Source organism: Myxine glutinosa, chromosome 11 (assembly GCF_964187855.1).
Source record: "Myxine glutinosa chromosome 11, kmMyxGlut1.1, whole genome shotgun sequence".
Classification (NCBI taxonomy): domain Eukaryota; kingdom Metazoa; phylum Chordata; class Myxini; order Myxiniformes; family Myxinidae; genus Myxine; species Myxine glutinosa.
Genome location: NC_136271.1, coordinates 110,062,083 through 110,081,972, shown reverse-complemented (window position 1 = coordinate 110,081,972; position 19,890 = coordinate 110,062,083). Strand labels below are relative to the sequence as shown.

At 47.9% G+C, this 19,890-nt stretch overlaps 1 protein-coding gene across 3 annotated transcripts in view; it reads right to left on the bottom strand.

Moving 5' to 3' along the window:
- Positions 1-19,890, bottom strand: part of GTF3C6 (general transcription factor IIIC subunit 6) — a 42,447-nt gene that overhangs the window by 4,293 nt on the left and 18,264 nt on the right. For all 3 annotated transcript variants that reach the window (XM_068131278.2, XM_068131279.2, XM_068131277.2), the window contains exon 4: positions 1,686-1,730. In XM_068131278.2, coding sequence (XP_067987379.1) covers positions 1,686-1,730 — 45 coding nt within the window. The remainder of the gene's footprint in view (positions 1-1,685; positions 1,731-19,890) is intronic.

Sequence of the window (19,890 nt, the reverse complement as noted above, 5' to 3'; positions counted from 1 at the left end):
TTGGAATTCCCCACGATGAAGCTGAGTCTCTAGGCCTATCACTTTGCCATTGCAGACAGGCTGGTGGTCTCTCTGTCTTCCACCACCAACTTTCGAGTCTTGCACTCTCTGCGCAATACACTTTTTAAAGAAAGATTGCAACCGCATGGCCATTCCTTGCAGAATTGTCCCTGGAGATCCCTCATCATCATTTTATTGTTTTTTTTTTTCAAATCGCTCGTCGACCTCACCGGCGATGCCCTCAAGGACTGGTAATGGTTCTGGGCAAGGCAGAGTCTACATCACCTCACTATCTCCGTGGTTTGCCAACGCTCCTGGAATATCGAGGGCTTGGAAAGAGAAGGAATGATAAAGGACAGTATCTTGCTGCATCCATCCTTGACAATTTGCAGGTTATAGAGGGACAACAAAATAGCTTTGAGACAACAACTCTGCAGATGATTGTCCTGCTTTGCAAGCGCAGAGAAATATCTTCACTTATACAGTGAAGAAGCTAGCCCTGGTGTTGGGCTAGCGTCTGGGGTGCCGGCTTAGGATCCTAGGATCCTGGGTTAGAATCCCGGTCAATCGCTGAATTAACGCCAGGGGGGTTGACTCAGCCTGTTCATCCTTCCGAGGTCGGCAAATTGAGTACCAGTTCACTGGTAATTCCCTGCTTGTCGTTAAAGGCGGCAAAAAGGGTTGGCGTCAGGAAGGGCATCCGGCTGTAAAACATTGCTTCAAAAAGGGGACCGAAAAACAACAACAACCACAGTTCCCGAAAAAGGCCAACCCCCGCTTGCGGGGAAAAATGGCCTCTAAAGGTGGTTTTTTAAATTTTTTATACAGACTTGGGAGTCCGCAATTCTTCTTTATCTTCAAATCAACTTGTGTGATAATATCTATGTGATGACATCATCTGGATGCTTGTGCACAATCTAAAAATCTGCATGCCCAACAGAAACCTGTCAGCTAGGATCCGAAGCAGCATGGCCGGAGTCGTGATTCAGGAGGGAGGGTGCAGGTTTTGAAAACAATTTGGCCGGTCATGTTAGAGAGGGCAGAAGGAAGAGAGAGAGCAGAAACCGAAGCAGTTTGATGTTTCTCGGTCCACAATCTGCATCAATCCCATGCCATTTCAAAAGTTTCATGGTGAACATGAATGGCGTGTTGAGCGAAGAGAAAGAGGAAGCCGGGTACATCTCATTTTGCATGACGAAGGATGCCCAGCTGGTCATCTCATGTCATCTTTAGTCTCTTCAATCTCTTCCTTCCCTCCAAGGATTCAAGAGACAGCTGTTCACCACCATGATTGTTTCTACTCCCATTAACCCATCCCAAGCCCACCTCTTTCTGAGTTTCTGTTTCCACTTTGGGGGTGGAGAGTTTGCAGCTGTATATTGTTCACCCCTTGTGTCCCGCCATTGCCCTCATTCTTACCCACATCCCTCATTTCTAAGTCTCCCTCTATTTTGTCCCTTAACCCCGCAGTTGGTGTGTCTGCCTGCTCCCTCACTCCCCCAGCCCCCACTCTCTTGCTATTGCTCTATTCGTCCTGATACGTCCTCATCGCTCTGTATTCTAGCATCTCCATGAGCCTCGACATTATATCCCAAAAAACAAAAACACCCAAACATCCCCAACTCAATCCATCCCAGAATTCCCTGATGCTAAAACCTCAGCAAACTGGTTCAACAAAAACTTACCCGACGGCTCCTTTTCTTTAAAGATGACACAGGTCCCCATGGCATCTAAAAAGAGATAAAACATTCTGTGTCATGTTCTGAGGACAATGTCGGGGACCGAAAACAACCTGCCAGTCGAAACCAAGGTTACTCATGCAATCTTAACCTTAAATGAACCAGGAAAGTTAAATTATATGATGGCACAATTCAGAATGAAAATCTCAGACATTAGAAAAGTAAAACTTAAGAAATAGCAAATGCAACTAGATATCCACGATCACAAATTGATCGCCATGGGCAAGCCTCCCCAGGCTCAACCTTGGCAATCACGAGCGACTTACCCAAGGCCCGTGATCCAATGACAGGCTATTTTTTTTTTGGACCACCATATCACTTCACCATTTAGGAATAGAGTGTAAATTAGGAAAATGTGTCCCCATCTTCAATTTATCCATAAAACTCAATATCGTGTAAATCGGAGGAAAATATTCAAGTTATGAATAAAGAGGTGTTTTTGTCAAATATCAGGTGCACAACTTCAGCGAAACTACACTGTGATGCAAAAACGTATTGGAAGGACAAACGGTCTTTCAGATTCCGCATTGGCAAAATTGAGCTCTTCCTGGGACTCACTCGGGGCAAAAAGGTTACAAACTTCTTTGTCAGACACCTCACCTATATTTACAATCGCTTGGTAGTGTGTGAGGTACTGGCACCTCATCTATGTCATTGTCACCACGGTCTTTTTGTTGCATCTGTATGGAGGCAACTATCCTATCGCTATTATCTCCTTTGGATTTGTCAACCTCTTTTTCATCATCTTCCATTGTGAAGCAGGTAAAACACAGTCATTGGTGCCACTCAACATCCTCGACTGCTCATTGTCACATGGTGCAGGTTTCCATCATCTGTACCTCATCACAGAGCCTTTGTTCGAGAGTTTGCAACCTCTCATCCACATCATCTGGTTGTTCCAATACCGTATGAACCTTGACTCCACTACCACTACTACCCACACCTTGGTATTGCAACGTGGACCTACATACTGTGTCAGGCCCATCTACAGGGTCTTCCAAGCCATTTACAGACGGTCTGACCCAGCTGCTCCAGCGTAACTCTTCTTCACATGAGGCCACCACGTCCATAACAACTCAAGGTCTCAGTAGCTGCGAAAATTCTGTAATCATGATCTTCGATTTTAAATTGAATATAAATGTTCAGCGGTTTCACCTCATCATTTAGTATGAAACAGCAGAAACGTCAAAACGACTCTACATGCTTGAACCTGACATTCCTGGTACGCTGAGGAACCGTGATTATAATTTGTGAGACGACAGTACAACGTTACCCCAACTTATGTAGGATTTCTTCATTACTCAGAAAGGGTGGAATGTTACTTGGAATAGCTTTAAAAGCCGGTGTGTCCATGTATGAGACCGAAGCAAATTGGTCATTTTCCAACTTCAATCTGTTTTGCACAACGATGTCGATAATACTTACAATACAAGATGATGTCGACAAGAAAACTATCACTTTGTGATTCATCTGAGAGAAAGCACGAATGTTACTCATGTCGACCAAATCCCCGATTGCAAGAAGAACGTCGTCCATTTGTACGTCTTCCGGTGGGGCGAGGAACAGCCTGTGCTTACGCGATAAAACCTCATCGGTAACAATATTGGCAGCCATTTGACTATTCCTATTAGCCATATCTCGAAAAGAAACAAAACATACAGTTGTGGCCAAAAATATTGGCACCCTTGCACTTCTTTCAAATAATGCACCATTTTCTTCCAGAAAATTGTTGAAATTAAATAATATTTTGGTATCCACATCTGTATTTCTTTGGATTGCAGTGGAATAAAACAAAAAAAGCTGAAAAAATTACTAAATCTTAGCTTATTCCACACATAAATCCTAGAATGGCCCAGCCAATATTATTGGCACCTTTTTTTTTTTTTTTTTTTTTTTTTGTGTACAGAGTTGAGGCTCGTGAAAGAGCTAACATGTATCAAACAAACAAATCAAACAAACAAATCAAACAAACAAGCAAACAAAGTATATAAAAAGGGGAGCAGTCGACAAGATGGGGAGAGAAGGGGAGGAAGCACACAAGCACAACATTTGGGAGCAGGGACATCGGGAGATGTTTTTGGAGGGAGAGGGCCTGGGGGGAGGCAGGATAGGTATAAAACGCAAGGACACCAAGGACTTCCAGGAAAGAAGTCAAAAGTCACCTCAAAAAAGTGGATTTGGGGTGAAATTAGCGGGGGTAGAAAAGATCAAGGTTTTGGATTGGGGAAGATAAGAGATGGTGGTGAACAGCCGTTTTAAAGACCTGGAGGGAGGAGTGGGATTGAAGAGAGTGAGGGAGTTTGTTCCAGAGGCGGGAGAAAAGAGGAATGAAGGAGTGAAGGTGAGCAGAGAGTCTTGATTTTGGCAGTTTAACCATAAGAGGGTTGTAGGCAGATCTTGTGCGACCTGCAGGAATATTTGGGGGACAGAGCCCAGAGAGAGCTGGGGGAGCAAGGCCGGAGAGGAGTCGGTAGAAGACGGAAAGACCACCAACCTGCCTGCGGTGATTATGTGAAAGGCCCTCGGAGATAGCGTCATCGCGGGAGATTCCAATGATTCTGAACGCTTTGGTTTCAACAGCGTGAAGACGAGCTAGGTGTGAGGCAGGAGCACCAGCCCAGAGGGGAGAGCAGTACTCCATTGAGCTGCGGATGAAAGCCTTGTATGTGATGAGGAGCTCAGGTGTGCCAAGGAAGGACTTCGCACGACGGAGGATGCCCAGTCGGCGACTGGCTTTGGAGGCCAGCTTGGAAATGTGGTTTTCCCAGGAAAGATCATGGCAGATAGTGAGACCCAAAAGCTTGAGTGACAGAACTTCTCGGAGAGGATTATTCAGAAAGTAGACGGGAGGGTTGTCCAGTCGGTCTTTTCGGAGAGACATCGTAAGAGTGTGAGATTTGTCAGGATTGAAAGACATGTTCCACTTGTTTGCCCAGTCTGTGATTTTGTCCAGGTCTGCAGAGAGTGAGGAGGCTGCAGACTGCCGATCTGAGGGATGAGGAATGGAGCGGCAGAGAGTGGAGTCATCAGCAAAGAGATAGAGAGGATTTTCAAGAGAGTCAGAGAGATCATTGATGAAGACCAGAAAAAGCACAGGGCCCAGAACACTGCCTTGGGGAACTCCAGCCTGAAGAGGAAGAGGAGATGAGAGAAACCCATTCAGGGCCACACGTTGACGACGACTAGAGAGGAAGTCCACCAGCCATGCGTGGAGATTTCCATAGATACCAAAGGAGGAGAGTTTGGTGAGCAGAGCGGGGTGCCAGACCGTATCGAAGGAGGCACGTGATATGTCGAGGGAGACAGCTCTAATTTCCTGTTTGGCATTGAGGACCTCCATCCATTGTTGAGACAGCAGAAGCAGCATGTCCAGAGTAGAGTGACCTGGTCTGAAACCAAATTGATGATCAGAGATCAAGCCATTGGAGAAGAGGAAAGATTTCATATCCGAAGCAATGATGGATTCCATGACTTTGCTGATAATTGGGAGAAGGCTGATTGGTCTGTAGTTGCTAGGATCTGTTTTTGCACCTTTTTTGTGCAAAGCGGTGATGTTGGTTGATTTCCAAGCAGATGGCAGTTGACCTTGAGCAAAAGAGAGGGTGAAGAGAACAGAGAGAGGGAGTGAAAGAGCGGAAGAACAGGATTTTAGGACCCGTGGGCTGATGCCGACCCTGATGCCGAAGAACCTTTTAGAAGTTGTTGGAAATCATTTGATTTCAAGCAGTTGATTCTCCTTCACTTCGGAATTGAACTCACCTACGGTGAGTTGCTGGTGCCTGTAATATAAAAATCACTCATTAAACCAGTTTGAACAGAGAAAAGCAGTCATTCCGCTTTTTTGGTGTCTGTGTGTACCGCAATGAGCACAGAGAAAAGCAAGAAAACCAGAGAATTGTCTGAGGAGGTCAGACACAAGATTGTAGCCAAGCATGGACAATCTCAAGGCTACAAGTCCATCTCCAGAGACCTTGATGTTCCTGTGTCCACCGTACGCAATGTTATCAGGAAGTTTAAGGCCCATGGCACTGTAGCCAACCTCCCTGGACGTGGCCGCAAGATAAAACCTGATCGAAGATTGCAGCAAAGGATTGTTCGAATCGTGGAGAAAACACCTCGATCAACCGCCAAACAGATTCAAGCTGACCTTGAGTCACAAGGTACCACAGTTTCAACTCGCACCATCTGTCACCAACTCAACGAAATGGGGTTCCATGGTAGGAGACCCAGGAGGACTCAACTGCTGAGAGAGAGACATAAGAAAGTCTGACTGCAGTTTTCCAAAACACACCTGAACAAGCCAAAATCCTTCTGGGAGAATGTCCTGTGGACAGATGAGATCAAATTAGAGCTTTTTGGTAAAGCACATCATCTCTATGTTTACAGAAAACAAAATGAAGCCTTCAAAGTAAAGAACACCTTCCCTACAATCAAACATGGAGGAGGTTCAGTGATGTTTTGGGTTGCTGTGCTTCCTCTGGCACTGGGTGCCTTGAATGTGTGCATGGCATCATGAAATCAGGAGATTATCAAGGCATTTTGGAGCGCAATGTTCAACCCAGTGTCAGAAAGCTGGGTCTCCGTCAAAGGTCATGGGTCTTGCAGCAGGACAATGACCCCAAACACATTTCAAAAAGTACCCAAGAATGGTTCAACACAAAACGCTGGACTGTTCTAAAGTGGCCAGCAATGAGTCCAGATCTAAATCCCATTGTACACCTTTGGGGAGATCTGAAAACAGCAGTTGGGAGAAGGCACCCTTCAAATCTGGGAGAACTGGGACAGTTTGCACAACAAGAGCCAAACTGCCAGTGGAGAGGTGTAGGAAGTTCACTCATGGCTATCGGAAGTGCTTGATTGCAGTTATTTTGTCCAAAGGCATTTTGCTAAAGGTTATTTTGCTTTGTTTTCTACCAAATATTAAGTCGAGGGTGTCAATAACTTTGTCATTGCATTTCTTTTTATTTTCTGATTCTGATTTATTTTCATTTTTCCCCGCAGGGCAGGGGTTGGCCTTTTTCGGGCACTGTGGTCCCCTTTTTGAAGCAATGTTTTACAGCCGGATGCCCTTCCTGCCGCCAACCCTGTTAGTCGCCTCTTGCGACACACAGGGAATTACCAGTGAACTGGTACTCAATTTGCCAACCTCAGAAGGATGACAGGCTGAGTCAACCCCCTGGCGTTAATTCAGCGATCGACCAGGATTCAAACCCAGGATCCTAGGATCCCAAGCCGGCACCCCAACCGCTAAGCCAACACCAGGCTTCTTTTCATCTATCTATAATTCCAGTAATCTCTGTACGTTTGTACGTTTGTTTGTCTGTGACCGCTGTTTCTCGACAACCACGGGTCCGATATACTTTTAACTTGCCAGGTATATTGCTGGGGACCCGAGGATGTGCCTTTTCAAGGTTTCATATTAATCGGACAATTACTTACCGAGCTATGTCCAAAAAACGATTCAACCAATCAGAGAGCAGCGAACTATCGCGTGTGCCGAACGTGGCGGACACACTCTGCCTCGGATGGCACATTTGAGAGCGTATTCATTTATTTCACGTTTGCAAACTATGTTGGCGTTAAACTATGTTTTAAAACTAATAAAAACGAATTTGCGATTCATTCGCTTTCCTGCGCGTTTGTGCACGCGATGGCGATTTCTTTACCAAACTCCGGAAGCCGTTCGCTTTGGACCAAACCATTTCATGTAAATAGAGGGGGGGGGATATAATTTTAGATATAGATATAGTACGGGCAATGCCCTAGTAATAATAATAACAGCATTACTTCTAATAATATAGTAAATATAATCGTAACACTGCAATCCCTTTGTCGTTATTGCAAAGTTTCTCGATTGAAGCGGTGTATGTATGGTTGGTTCATTGTCTATTTGAAACATACAATAAACCAGTGTCTCAAATGCAAACATTGAGAAAAAACATTGAGAATCTCAATGCAAAAATTTAATACTTACATTATTGGCTAACTGGTATCCCCACCCAGGCCATACTATCCTCTTCAACTAAAGTATCAAACAAGCCCAGCTACGCCGCTGTTAGACTTTCAATCTTGTTTATCTTTAATTAGCCTAATCAACTCAGGAGATCATGACTATAATTTCAGTGTATCACATTCCGCATCACAAAGTTCCAGTAGATATCCACAAAAACATGCTGTGCACGCGAGCGTGCACACACACACACACACACACACACACACACACACACACACACACACACACACACACACACACACACACACACACACACACACACGCTACCCATTGATGGAACAAATATAAATGCTCTACATGCTGCTGTACATGCTGCAAACATGGCCTGCAACAAGTGCCCACAGCAACACTCGAGTACAAAAGGAAGTGGCCGCTACTCGACTGTGACACTTGTACATGAGAAGAGCAGAGACAGCGCACACAAAATAAATAAAAATAATGTTAGAGTTGAAAACCAAGCTCGGCGAATCTCAAAGATTTTGACCATTTGAAGGAAGCCTTGGGGAGACAAGGATAACAATTATGTTCACAGAACAAGTTAAATGAGTACATCTATTAACTTCACTTATTATGAATAAAGATTTATTGTTGGAAGTGGGCTGACATGTACCTGGACTAACAGATTTGCTTGCCTTGGCCTGCCTTTTGTTTGTTATCCATATACGTTCACAAAATCCTAGCATTCATTACATTACAATATTGGCACATATGTATTGTACTGTATACCACGCTTGCATATTAAGCAAACTGGTACGACAATCCACAGGATTATTATTCCACCTGTCGAAATCTAATCCAAATTTAATCCAGACCCAGGGATAAGCCACGACTATGGAATTTGGCCACAATAAGCCTTCATTCATCATGCTGTCTGTCTTCCACCCTCAAGGACCTGCCAATGTTGCTTTATTGGGATCAATATTATTTATTTAAGGGATTATTTCTTTCAGGCCTGGCCTCGATGAGGGCTATATAGTCCGTGCCTGAAGCCTCCAACATAAAAATAATAATAATAATAATTTTTTTAAATGCCAGTCATATTGCAAAATACAGTCCTTAATATGAGGCAAAGATGTTTTTGAAGTTTATTTTGCCTTCAAATTAATATCCACATCCTTTTGCAACACATGCGATAGGTTGTGGGTTGTGGTTCTAAGGAGAATAAAAACTTTTAACATTTTAGTTTTAATTTTTTCAATTTATCCGCTTTAATTTTTCGTTCTAGTCGTGAATAATTAGTGTCCGGTGACCAAAACAATTTTTCAAAACGTAATTTATCTTTCATTGAAAATTTTGACGGAATTAAAAATTCTCCGCTCGACGTTAACATAATCTCTCCTCTTTCCCGAGTAAATACAAGACCTATTTTTCCAAACGCTAACTCTTGGTAAGTTTTCTTTTTATCTTGATCACTCGTGTTAAAACTACATTCGAGAAAAAACAGTTGGACGTTCATTTTATTAATTAGTTTATAGTTATTATATAATTTTTCCAATTATTTGTTGAAGAACTTCGCGTAGCTGATCTACAGTTGATTGTTGAACAACTTCACGTAGGTGAATTCTGATGGATATAATTTCACCATTGAAAGAAACCATACGGTGATCCTGATCAGTTATCTTAAAATTTACTTTAGAAATGGTTTTTCCTGAGACAGGTAAATAGGAGAGATTCTTTGGCTCCATATTGAATTTATAACCTATTGGAGTTGAATAAGCGCTGAATGAAAATATTGTATTTGTTTTTACTCCATCGTCATAAGCACCATCAACCAAATCACAGTGAATTAATATTGAATTTATACCTGAGGATATGTCAACGACGTTATCACTGACAAACGTATTATTATCCTCAAGCTTTTTTGTGGAGAAACCTAACATCTCGCAGAATGAATTAGTAATCGTGAAATCTATTTTATAATAATTTTTAATAATGGGGCTGCTTAACTGATGAATTGTGCCTTTTCCCTTAAAAGCATGAAACTTGGCACATGGCTAGAATACCCCAAAAGAAAGATTTTTAGTCCAGGGGGCATCTCCAATTTCACCCCATATGGCGGCCATCTTGAAATCCAAGATGGCCGTCATACAAGACCTATTTTGATGAATATCTCCATAATTAGAACAGATATCAAAATGGTTGAAGTGCCTATACCTACATTTTTAGGGTCTAGGAATCCAATGGCAACATAAAATATTCAATAGTATATGGCAGCCATATTGAAATCCAAGATGGCCGCCATAACAGACCTGTTTTGATGAATATCTCCATAATTAGAACAGCTATCTAAATGGTTGCAGTGCCTACACCTACATTTTTAGGGTCTAGGAATCCAATGGTAACATAAAATATTAAGCAGTCATATGAAAATATTAATTTTGCATAGTATCATGCATACTGGGAATGCATATAAATACTCTTAACAGGTTGGCTTTTTACTCTTAATTTCCGAGCTGGCATGTTCACGGTACAAAAGACCCAACGCAAATTTTCTTCAATTGCTACAGATCATGCACATGAACAGAACAATGCATGTATCAAGGGAGATGGAGGAGCTGTGGGTCTGCTGGACAATGCCCATGCTCTGCAAAGATGGATGGTTGCAGGTCCAGAGGTCTCAAGGGTGATTGATGAGTTTGAGACTGCACAGGAGCAACATGTGTCAAGGACACATATCCTATATCCTTTGTGTCAAGGACCAAAAGGTCAGCGGTTTCTTCAAGAAATGGATTACCTAGCTCCTCGATAACTGATACAAGTGATCTGACATGTTTGTCAAAGGTCATCTGGGTGCTTTTATTCTGATCATGATGCAGTGATGGCGCTTTGCTTTCATGTTGCTCCTGTGCAGTCTCAAACTCATCAATCACCCTTGAGACCTCTGGACCTGCAACCATCCATCTTTGCAGAGCATGGGCATTGTCCAGCAGACCGGAGTTCCCGGCCCTCACACGGCCGACGAACTGCCGACGCAATTGGCGGCCGCTACGCCGAGCCGACCACCTCCAGCACGACGACCGGGGCCTCCACCTGACCAAGCGTGGTGTTACTATCATGCCAAGTTCGGACAGAAGGCCCGGACATGCCGACCCCCGTGCACCTTCGGCAGGCCGGGAAACGGCCGGGCCGGCGTTCATTACCAGCCATGAGCGCCGGCCACACAGGCAACTTACTTTTCATCACGGACAAAGCGTCCGGACGGCGCTTCCTGTGCGACACCAGCGCCCAACTGAGCGTCATACCCGCCTCTGATCAGGACAGGCAGTCCACGGTTTGCGGCCCCTCCTTGGTTGCGGCCAACGGATCGGCCATCCGCACCTTCGGCCCGCGCAACGTCACCCTCTGCTTCGGCGGCCAACACTTTACTTGGACGTTTGTAACCGCAAACGTGCCCATGGCTCTGCTGGGCGCCGACTTCCTCTGCGCACACGGACTGCTGGTGGACGTCCAACGGCGTCGCCTCATCAACGCCGAGACCTTCAGCTCCCTGGTATGCACATTGAGCAGCTCCGCTCCGACCGAGCTGGCATGTGCCCTCCCGGCGGCGAACGAGTTTGCTCGCCTGCTCACGGAGTTCCCGGCCCTCACGCGGCCGACGTTTTCGGCCGTCGCAGTACGACATGGGATCGAGCACCACATACCAACCACGGGCCCGCCGGTCTACGCCAGAGCCCGCCGCCTCGACCCAGCCATGCTCGCCGTGGCCAAAGCCGAGTTCAACGCTTTGGAACACCTCGGCATCGTGCGGCGCTCCGATAGCGCGTGGGCTTCGCCACTACACATCGTCCCAAAGCCAGGGGGTGGCTGGCGCCCATGTGGCGACTACCGCCGCCTTAACGACGCTACCACCCCCGACAGGTATCCGATCCCGCACATCCAAGACTTCTCTGCCCGTCTGGCAGGACGGGTCATTTAAAAAAAAATCGATCTCATACGGGGATATCACCAGGTACCTGTCAGGGCGGCCGACGTCCCTAAAACGGCCGTCATCACGCCGTTCGGCTTATTCGAATTCCTACGGATGCCGTTTGGCCTCAAGAACGCGGCTCAGGCGTTCCAGCGCTTGATGGACGGTGTGCTGCGTGACCTGCCGTTCCTCTTCGTTTACCTGGACGACATCCTCGTCGCCAGCACGTCCCGGGCCGAGCACCTCCTCCACCTCCGAACACTGTTCGGGCGCCTCAGTGAGCACGGCCTCATCGTCAACCCGGCTAAATGCCACTTCGGCACGACGGCCGTTGATTTTTTGGGCCACCACATCACCAAGAACGGGGCCGTGCCGCTGCCAACCAAGGTCGAGGCCATCACCACGTTTCCGCGTCCCCGCTCCATAAAGGCCCTGCAGGAATTCCTGGGAATGGTGAATTCCTATCACCGCTTCGTGCCCCGCGCTGCTCAACTCATGCGGCCCCTCTACGAAGCCCTCCGGGGCAAGCCGGCCATGCACGACATCGTCTGGTCCGCAGCAATGGACGCGGCCTTCCAAAGCTCAAAGCGGGCCCTCGCCGACGCAACACTGCTCGCTCACCCGGTGCTCAACGCTCCCATCGCCCTCACCACGGATGCCTCCGACTACGCGGTGGGCGCCGTACATGAGCAATCGGTGAACGGGGTTTGGCAGCCACTCGCTTTTTTCAGCCGGCAGCTCCGGCCGAACGAGCTCAAATACAGCACGTTTGACCGTGAGCTCCTCGGTCTACACCTGGCCGTTCGCCATTTCCGCCACCTCCTGGAAGGCCGACCCTTCACGGCGTTCGTCGACCACAAGCCGTTGGTTTACGCAATGGCCAAGGTCACGGAGCCGTGGTCGGCCCGCCAACAGCGCCACCTCTCCGCCGTGTCGGAGTTTACCACGGACATCCGGCACGTCGCCGGCAAAAACAACGCCGTGGCCGACTGTCTTTCTCGGGCCAGCGCGAACGCGGTCCACCTCGGCGTGGACTTCGCGCTTATGGCGGCGGACCAAACCACCGACACCACGGTGCAAGCCCTCCAGGCGGCGGACACGGGCCTCCGCCTGGCCGACATCCCCTTCGCGGACACTGTTCTGCTCTGCGACGTCTCCCAAGGCCAGCCTCGCCCCATCGTGCCCGTTACCTGGCAACGCCGCATCTTCGCCTCCCTCCACGGCCTTTCCCACCCGGGCCGGAAAGCTTCCCAGAAGCTGGTGTCGGCGCGATTCGTCTGGCACGGCCTTCGACGGGACGTCCGCGATTGGACCAGCACCTGCACAGCCTGCCAACAGGCCAAGGTCCACCGACACACCCAGGCCCCGCTGGCACCTTTCACCGTGCCCGAACGACGTTTCGACCACGTCAACGTGGATCTGGTGGGCCCCCTCCCCCCATCACGGGGGTTCACACACCTGCTCACCATGGTGGACAGGACCACCAGGTGGCCGGAGGCCGTTCCCCTCGTCTCCACCACCACCGCCGACGTGGCGCAGGCTTTCATCGCCACCTGGGTCGCCCGCTTTGGCGCACCGGCGGACATCTCGTCAGACCGCGGACCGCAGTTCACCTCCGAGCTGTGGGGCGCGGTCGCCCGCATCCTGGGGGTCAAGCTCCACCGTACTACGGCCTACCACCCCCAAGCCAACGGGTTGTGCGAGCGATTCCACCGCTCCATGAAGGCCGCGCTCATGGCCGGCCTTCAAGACGGCGGTTGGGCCGACCGGCTGCCGTGGGTCCTTTTGGGCCTCCGCACGGCCCCCAAGGAGGACCTCCGGGCATCCACCGCCAAGCTTATCTACGGCCAGGCGCTACGCGTCCCGGGCGAATTCGTGCCCGACGCTACCAGTCCCTGGTCCGCAGCTCACCAGCGCTCGGACCTCCAGGAGGCCGCCCGACGGTTTGCCCCCGTGCCAACATCCCACCACGGTGACCCCCAGTCCTACGTCCCCCCAGCGTTTCGTTTGTGCGTCATGACGCACATCGGGGGCCACTCCTGCCGCCATACGACGGGCCCTTCCGGGTCCTGCGACGGGACGACAAGTCGTTCGTCACTGACATCGGCGGCAGGTCGGACCGGATTGTGGTGGACCGCCTCAAGCCGGCGCACGTGGACATCGACCAACCGCCACGGTTGGCCCTTCCGCCGCGGCGAGGCCGCCCCCCGTCCACGGTGCCCCCCACTCGACCGCCCACCACCACACCGGACCCCCCCACCCCCCCCCCCCCCCACGACCCACCAGGGGTCGCTTTGGCCGGGTCATCAGGACCCCCTCAAATTGACCCTGCCGGTGCAAGTCGATTCTGGGGGGACGTGTGTAGCGGCTACCGCTGGGTTTACACAATCGCCTTGCACCTACCAAGGACGCGGAGCGATCACCATGCCGGGCTCGTCCAGGACGCCCGGGCAGGCCCGCGCTCAACTTGCCAGGCCTCGGCCGGGACGCCCGGGCATGCCCGGGCACGCCCGGCCACGCCCGCTCTCGACTTGCCAGGCCGCGGCCAGGACGCCCGGCCACGCCCCCTCTCGCCTTTCCCAGGCAAACGCTCCGGGATAATGTGTGTATATATATTGCTGCCCGATAAACGGGCTTTTAAGAGTACCCGAGTTGTTTTGTGACAATAAAGAAACTCGGATGAATTCCAGCTTTTTGTCGCGTCCATTCTTCCGATTGACGTGGGAGCACAGCTCCTACAAACTCATCATTAAATACCAATACCGTTTCGTTTACAAGATGAAACGCTCCTGGTTCTCCTGCTGAAATGAGTCCCGTTTTGGCTAATGTATCCCTTTTATATTCATTGTTTTGAATAGCTTTCGCAACATAATTAGAAAGTTTATTTGTCTTCCCAAGGTCTCGGGATGATTGTGTTGCTTCTATACTTGTAAGTTCTTGATTCGCTAGTTCATCCAACTCTCGCAACTCCTGTTGTTGTTTGGTAGTATGTTATCGCGGGAACTTGATCTGATAGGTCAATCAAATCAGGCACTTCTTGCCTTTTTGGGTTGGGGTATATTCTATCGCAGGAACTTGAAACGAAACTGCTTTTTGTTCGGTAGATTTTAAAAGAGGTTTAAAAAACTTCTCTTGTTTTCTTTCAAACATTTCTTCGTCCGTTAGTTTCTGTCTCCGCTTCTTCTTTATTCCCTCCTGTTGTTTAACAACTTTTGAAAGTAATTGTTGATGTTCCTTAAATTTTCTTGCTCGTTCTTCAGCATTTATACCCCTCCTCCTCAAAGCGTCCTCCCCGCTTCTTCCCCCTTCCGACTCTCACCTCCATCTCCCCCAACCTTCTGCCTCGCTCTTCCCCCTCCTCAAATAACACCTCACTGTGCCTCACCCAATCACCATCAAACCTTTTGTCCGCCCATCCTTCCCTTTCTCCGAGCTATTCTGAAATCTCTGACACACCTTCAACAGCTCTCCCTACCTCTTCCTCCTCTTCCACATCTTACCCTACCCCTCCCCCCCCCCCCCCCTGTTCTGTATCCGATGCTCCCCCTTCTTCTTCATTAACAGCATGGACCTCAAACATCCGGGGCCTTCGCTCAAACTTGACTGATCTCTCCATAAAGGTTGCTTCTGACAAACCAGACATGATCTGCTGAACAGAAACTTTCCTCCTTCATGATGTCTCTGATTCCTTAGTATCTCTCCCGGGTTACTCCCTCCTCCGGTATGATAGACCTGAGCCTCGTCCTGGAGGTGGGGTTGCTATCTTTATCAAGAACTCTCTTCCTCACTCGCCCTGCACTGCCCTCTCTCCACCTCACCCCCAGGAATACCTCTGGCTACGACTTCCCCTTCGCTCCCACCTTTTGTTCATGTGTGTTGTACCGTCCACCAAACAGTGATGACTCCATCTACATCTCGCTGTCTGATAATATGGACCAACTTCTATCTACTCATTCCAACTCTCTCTTCCTCATATGTGGTGATTTCAATTGTCACCATGCCAGTTGGCTGGGTATGGGTACCTCTCTCACCAGCCATGGCTCCTCAGCAAAGGACTTCTGCGACTCACTAGGACTGACACAATCTGTCAATTTCCCGACCCGGATCTCAGTCAACGGAGCATATTCTCTTCTGGACTTGGTTATGACTAACTTCCCTGCAAATGTCTGCTGCTCTTCGTCCGCTCCAATCGGCTCATCTGATCATGTGCTTGTCAAAGTGGACATCTCTCTGACCATTCTCAGAGAGCCTCCTCAGCGTCGACGAGTCTGGCATTTCACTCAGGCCAACTGGCACGGTCTTCAAGCAGCCATCAATCATCTGGACTGGTCTCCCATCTCTACCGCCTCTGACATCAACTCATCCTGGGAATTCGTCCAAAGTAAATTGCACTCTCTCATGCACAAACTAGTTCCGCGACCCTGGTGTGGCCGGTGGAATAACTTGTTAGAGGGACGAGTGGCTGCAAGCTGTGCGAGATGGAGCAATAACACGTCTGTGATGCCCTTCGATGTCCGGGGCCGCACGCGCGCTACACTGGACGGGCCAGCATGTACCTTGCCCTTCGCCGTCAGGCTCGGGTATACCGCTGAGCCCCGCCCGTGATGGGGACTGGGGCTTGAGACTGTGACCCACGCACGAGGAATTCCCAGTAAGCATGAGTCATCAGCTCGCGTTGATTAAGTCCCTGCCCTTTGTACACACCGCCCGTTGCTACTACCGATCGCACGGTTTGGTGAGATCCTCGGATCAGCCCCTGCACGGGCCGTTTTCGGCTCGTGCCGGTGCGCCGAAAGATGAGCGAACTTGACTGTCTAGAGGGAGTAAAAGTCGTAACAAGGTTTCCGCAGGTGAACCTGTGGAAGGATCATTATCGGGACAAGAGAGAGCGAGCGAGATGTGCGTGATCGTCCACGCAGCGGTGCTGCGCTGGTCGACACGCCGAGCCGAGGCGAGTGAAGGGCAAAAGCCGTGCTTGATCCGACGGGTGGCGCCACCGTTCGATGGACATGGACCTTGGTTCTTTCTTCGTTTGAGGATGGCTGGGCGGCGGGCGGCGCGCGCCGATGCTAACAACCCGAGCAATGCGACCCAGGGAAAGGTGGAAGAGGTGATCGCTGGCGCCGTGTTGGCGTTTGTCATGGATGTGTCTGCTGACAGCACAGTTGAGTGTCTGTGGCGGTGTCCCGGACTATCAGGCCGAAAAATGGCCGAGCGATGGAACGTCGATCGATCGAATGACGACAGTAGGATAGCAATGAGACATCTGGGACAGCCCAACAAAAATAATTAATAAAATAAAATAATTAATAAAATAAAATAATTAATAAAATAAAATAATTAATAAAATAAAAATAATTAATTAATTAATTAATTAAAATATTGTTGCGGTTCTGAGTGTACATATTGATCAATAAAGGTTAAAGGATTGCCCCCATAGCTAGTCCACATGCAACACGTAGGCCACCTTAGAACATTAGTTATGTCATAGTATATGTGAGCATAAGGCCATTTCCAATAGTGATACCTGCGTTGTGTAAAAGAAATAATAAGCTTAGGTCCCGTTCATTTTGCAGCCCACCCTCCAAATCGACCTCGTTGGGCAGCATCCATCCCGCGCCCTGATTCAGCTGATCCACCTCCTTTGCCAGCAGCGTTCGCTGCCCTTGGGTTTTCGCTCGAAACCAGCCAAATGCCACGAGGTAGGCCTGGAAAGGGGGAGGAGCGCGAGGTCGGGGTGTGGCCACATCAAGCAGCACGTCAAAGGCGGAGCCGGTAAGAGCCAACAACCAACCAGGGCTCGATGGGCATGGCTTAAGGGGCGTGGTAAGAGCGCGGCTGGCAAATTCCAGAGGGTTCGCTGGGCGGCGCTATATAAACGCACGCACAAAGCCCTTCCACAGGACTGACGCAACTGCACTCGTTGTAAGAGGACAGATCGATGCGACAGGGACTGAGCGAGCTCGCATTAAGAGGACTGATGAGCGAGGCGCTTTACCAAGAGGACTTGAGGACTGCCCTTGTGAGAGAACTGTATAAGAGGACTGAAGGAATCGCGCTTGCTACCAAAGGGCTTATGGCATATGGCTACCAAAGGGCTTATGTGACTGTGCATAAAAAGGACTCGTGAGGAGAAACGCATGAAGAAGCGCGTTCGAGCTGTCGATTATTACGTACGCAGCTGCGAGTGTAACCGCCACGCCAGCCTACCTTTCGCTGCATTTAACCCTGTAATTGTCCGCTCCGCGCCAAACGACACGAGGAGAGTTCCTGGCCGCTGCCGCCTGACCATCGCCTTCACGGTACGAGTCGGGGACCGGAGTGAGCTGCCTGGACGCCATCATCCCCGGATCATCACCCTGACCTTCTACATCCCCGTGTGAGTGTGTCTGTGTGTGACGGGCCCGTTTGTCCAGGGATAAGTTAAAACTGTATAAGCTTCACTGTGTGTACTTCTCCTCCTTCCTGTACAAATTATTAATAAACCAATCTGTTTTTCCTGTTTCTTCCTAAACTGACCGTATCAGTCTTTTCCTCCATTGGGTAAGCGTGGCACGATTCGGAACCGCTCAAATTGGGTTTAGTTCTGTTAACAGCTCGGATCACGGCTTGCTATCGCTCGGCGTTTCCACTAAAACCGTGGTTCGGGCAGGGTTATTTCCTTGCTTCCTGGGAGGTGTTGGTAATTAGGTATTAGGAATTCGGCCTACGACCCTAACCAGCGCTGACCAGAAGGAACGTCATAGCCCCGGATCACGTCGGCTAGATAAAAGACAAGGGGATTAATCCCCCCTTGGTAAGGGGAAAGGCCGACGTTGAGATCCGCAACAATATATTATTTATTTATTATTTCTAATAAATTTAATTTTTCTTTTTTAATATTATTTTTTCAAAAATTTCTCGAATTTCTCCATTTTCTAGAACTAGAATTTTATAGGGGGGAAGATGCGGCTTCTGAGTTTGTAAAACGATTGGAAAAGGAATGTGTTCGCTTAACAGAGATAATGATAAAAACCAAGAAACCGATGATTCCTCTAACAAAAGAAGAAAAAACAGAATTTGAGCATCCAAATATCATCTATCATATTTGTGAGGAGAAAATTGATGAGGAGAAAGACCCAAAGGTTAGGGATCATTGTCATCTCACCGGTAAATAAAGAGGTCCGGCTCATCAAAGTTGTAATTGTAATTATAAATCTCCCACTTTCATTCCAGTCCTTCTTCACAACAACGCTCATTATGATACGCATCTATTTATTAATGAACTTTCAAAGACATATGGGAGCATTTCAGCAATTCCTAACACAGATCAGAAATACATTTCATACACAAAAACAATTCCTTCAGATCCTACAATGAACATCAGGTTTCTTGACACATTTAAATTTATGGCAAGTCCATTATCTACCTTGGCATCAAATATTAAAAACTTTCCATGTCTTTCAGAGTATATATCAAATCAAAAAGAACTTAAACTCTTATCACAAAAGGGGATATATCCATACGATTACATGGATTCATTTGAAAGGTTTAAAGAAACAACTTCCTCCAAAAGAATATTTCTATAACGAGTTAAATAAAAGTCATATAACTGATAAAGAATATACTCAAGCACAAAATATTTGAAAAACGTTTAACATAAAGAACCTTGGAGAGTTTCATGATTTGTATCTCAAAACCGACGTCCTACTACTGGCTGACGTCTTTGAAACCTTTAGAACAGTCTGTCTTAATAAACAATCACATGGGTTAGACCCCGTTCACTACTACACCGCTCCTGGAATGGCTTGGATTGCTATGTTAAAAATGATGAAACAGAAATTTGATTTAATCAGCAATGTCAATATGCTTTTGATGATAGAAAATGCTAAAAGAGGGGGAATATCACAAGTATGTTCTAAGAGATATGCTAAAGCCAACAATAAGTATCTTCCTAATTATGATGATACAAAAGATAGTTCTTACCTGATGTATTATGATGCTAATAATTTGTATTGGTGGGCTATGTCTCAAGCCCTACCTTATGGAGGACTCAAATGGGTTGAAGAGAAAGATTATGAAAAGGTTTTACAGAACATTATTACATCCTCACAAAAAGAAATGGATGATTCGAAAGTTGGATATTATTTTGAGGTTGATTTAAAATATCCTGAAGAACTTCATAATAAACATAAAGATCTACCATATGCCCCTTCTAAAGAATGTCTGAAAAAAGAATGGTTAAGTGATTA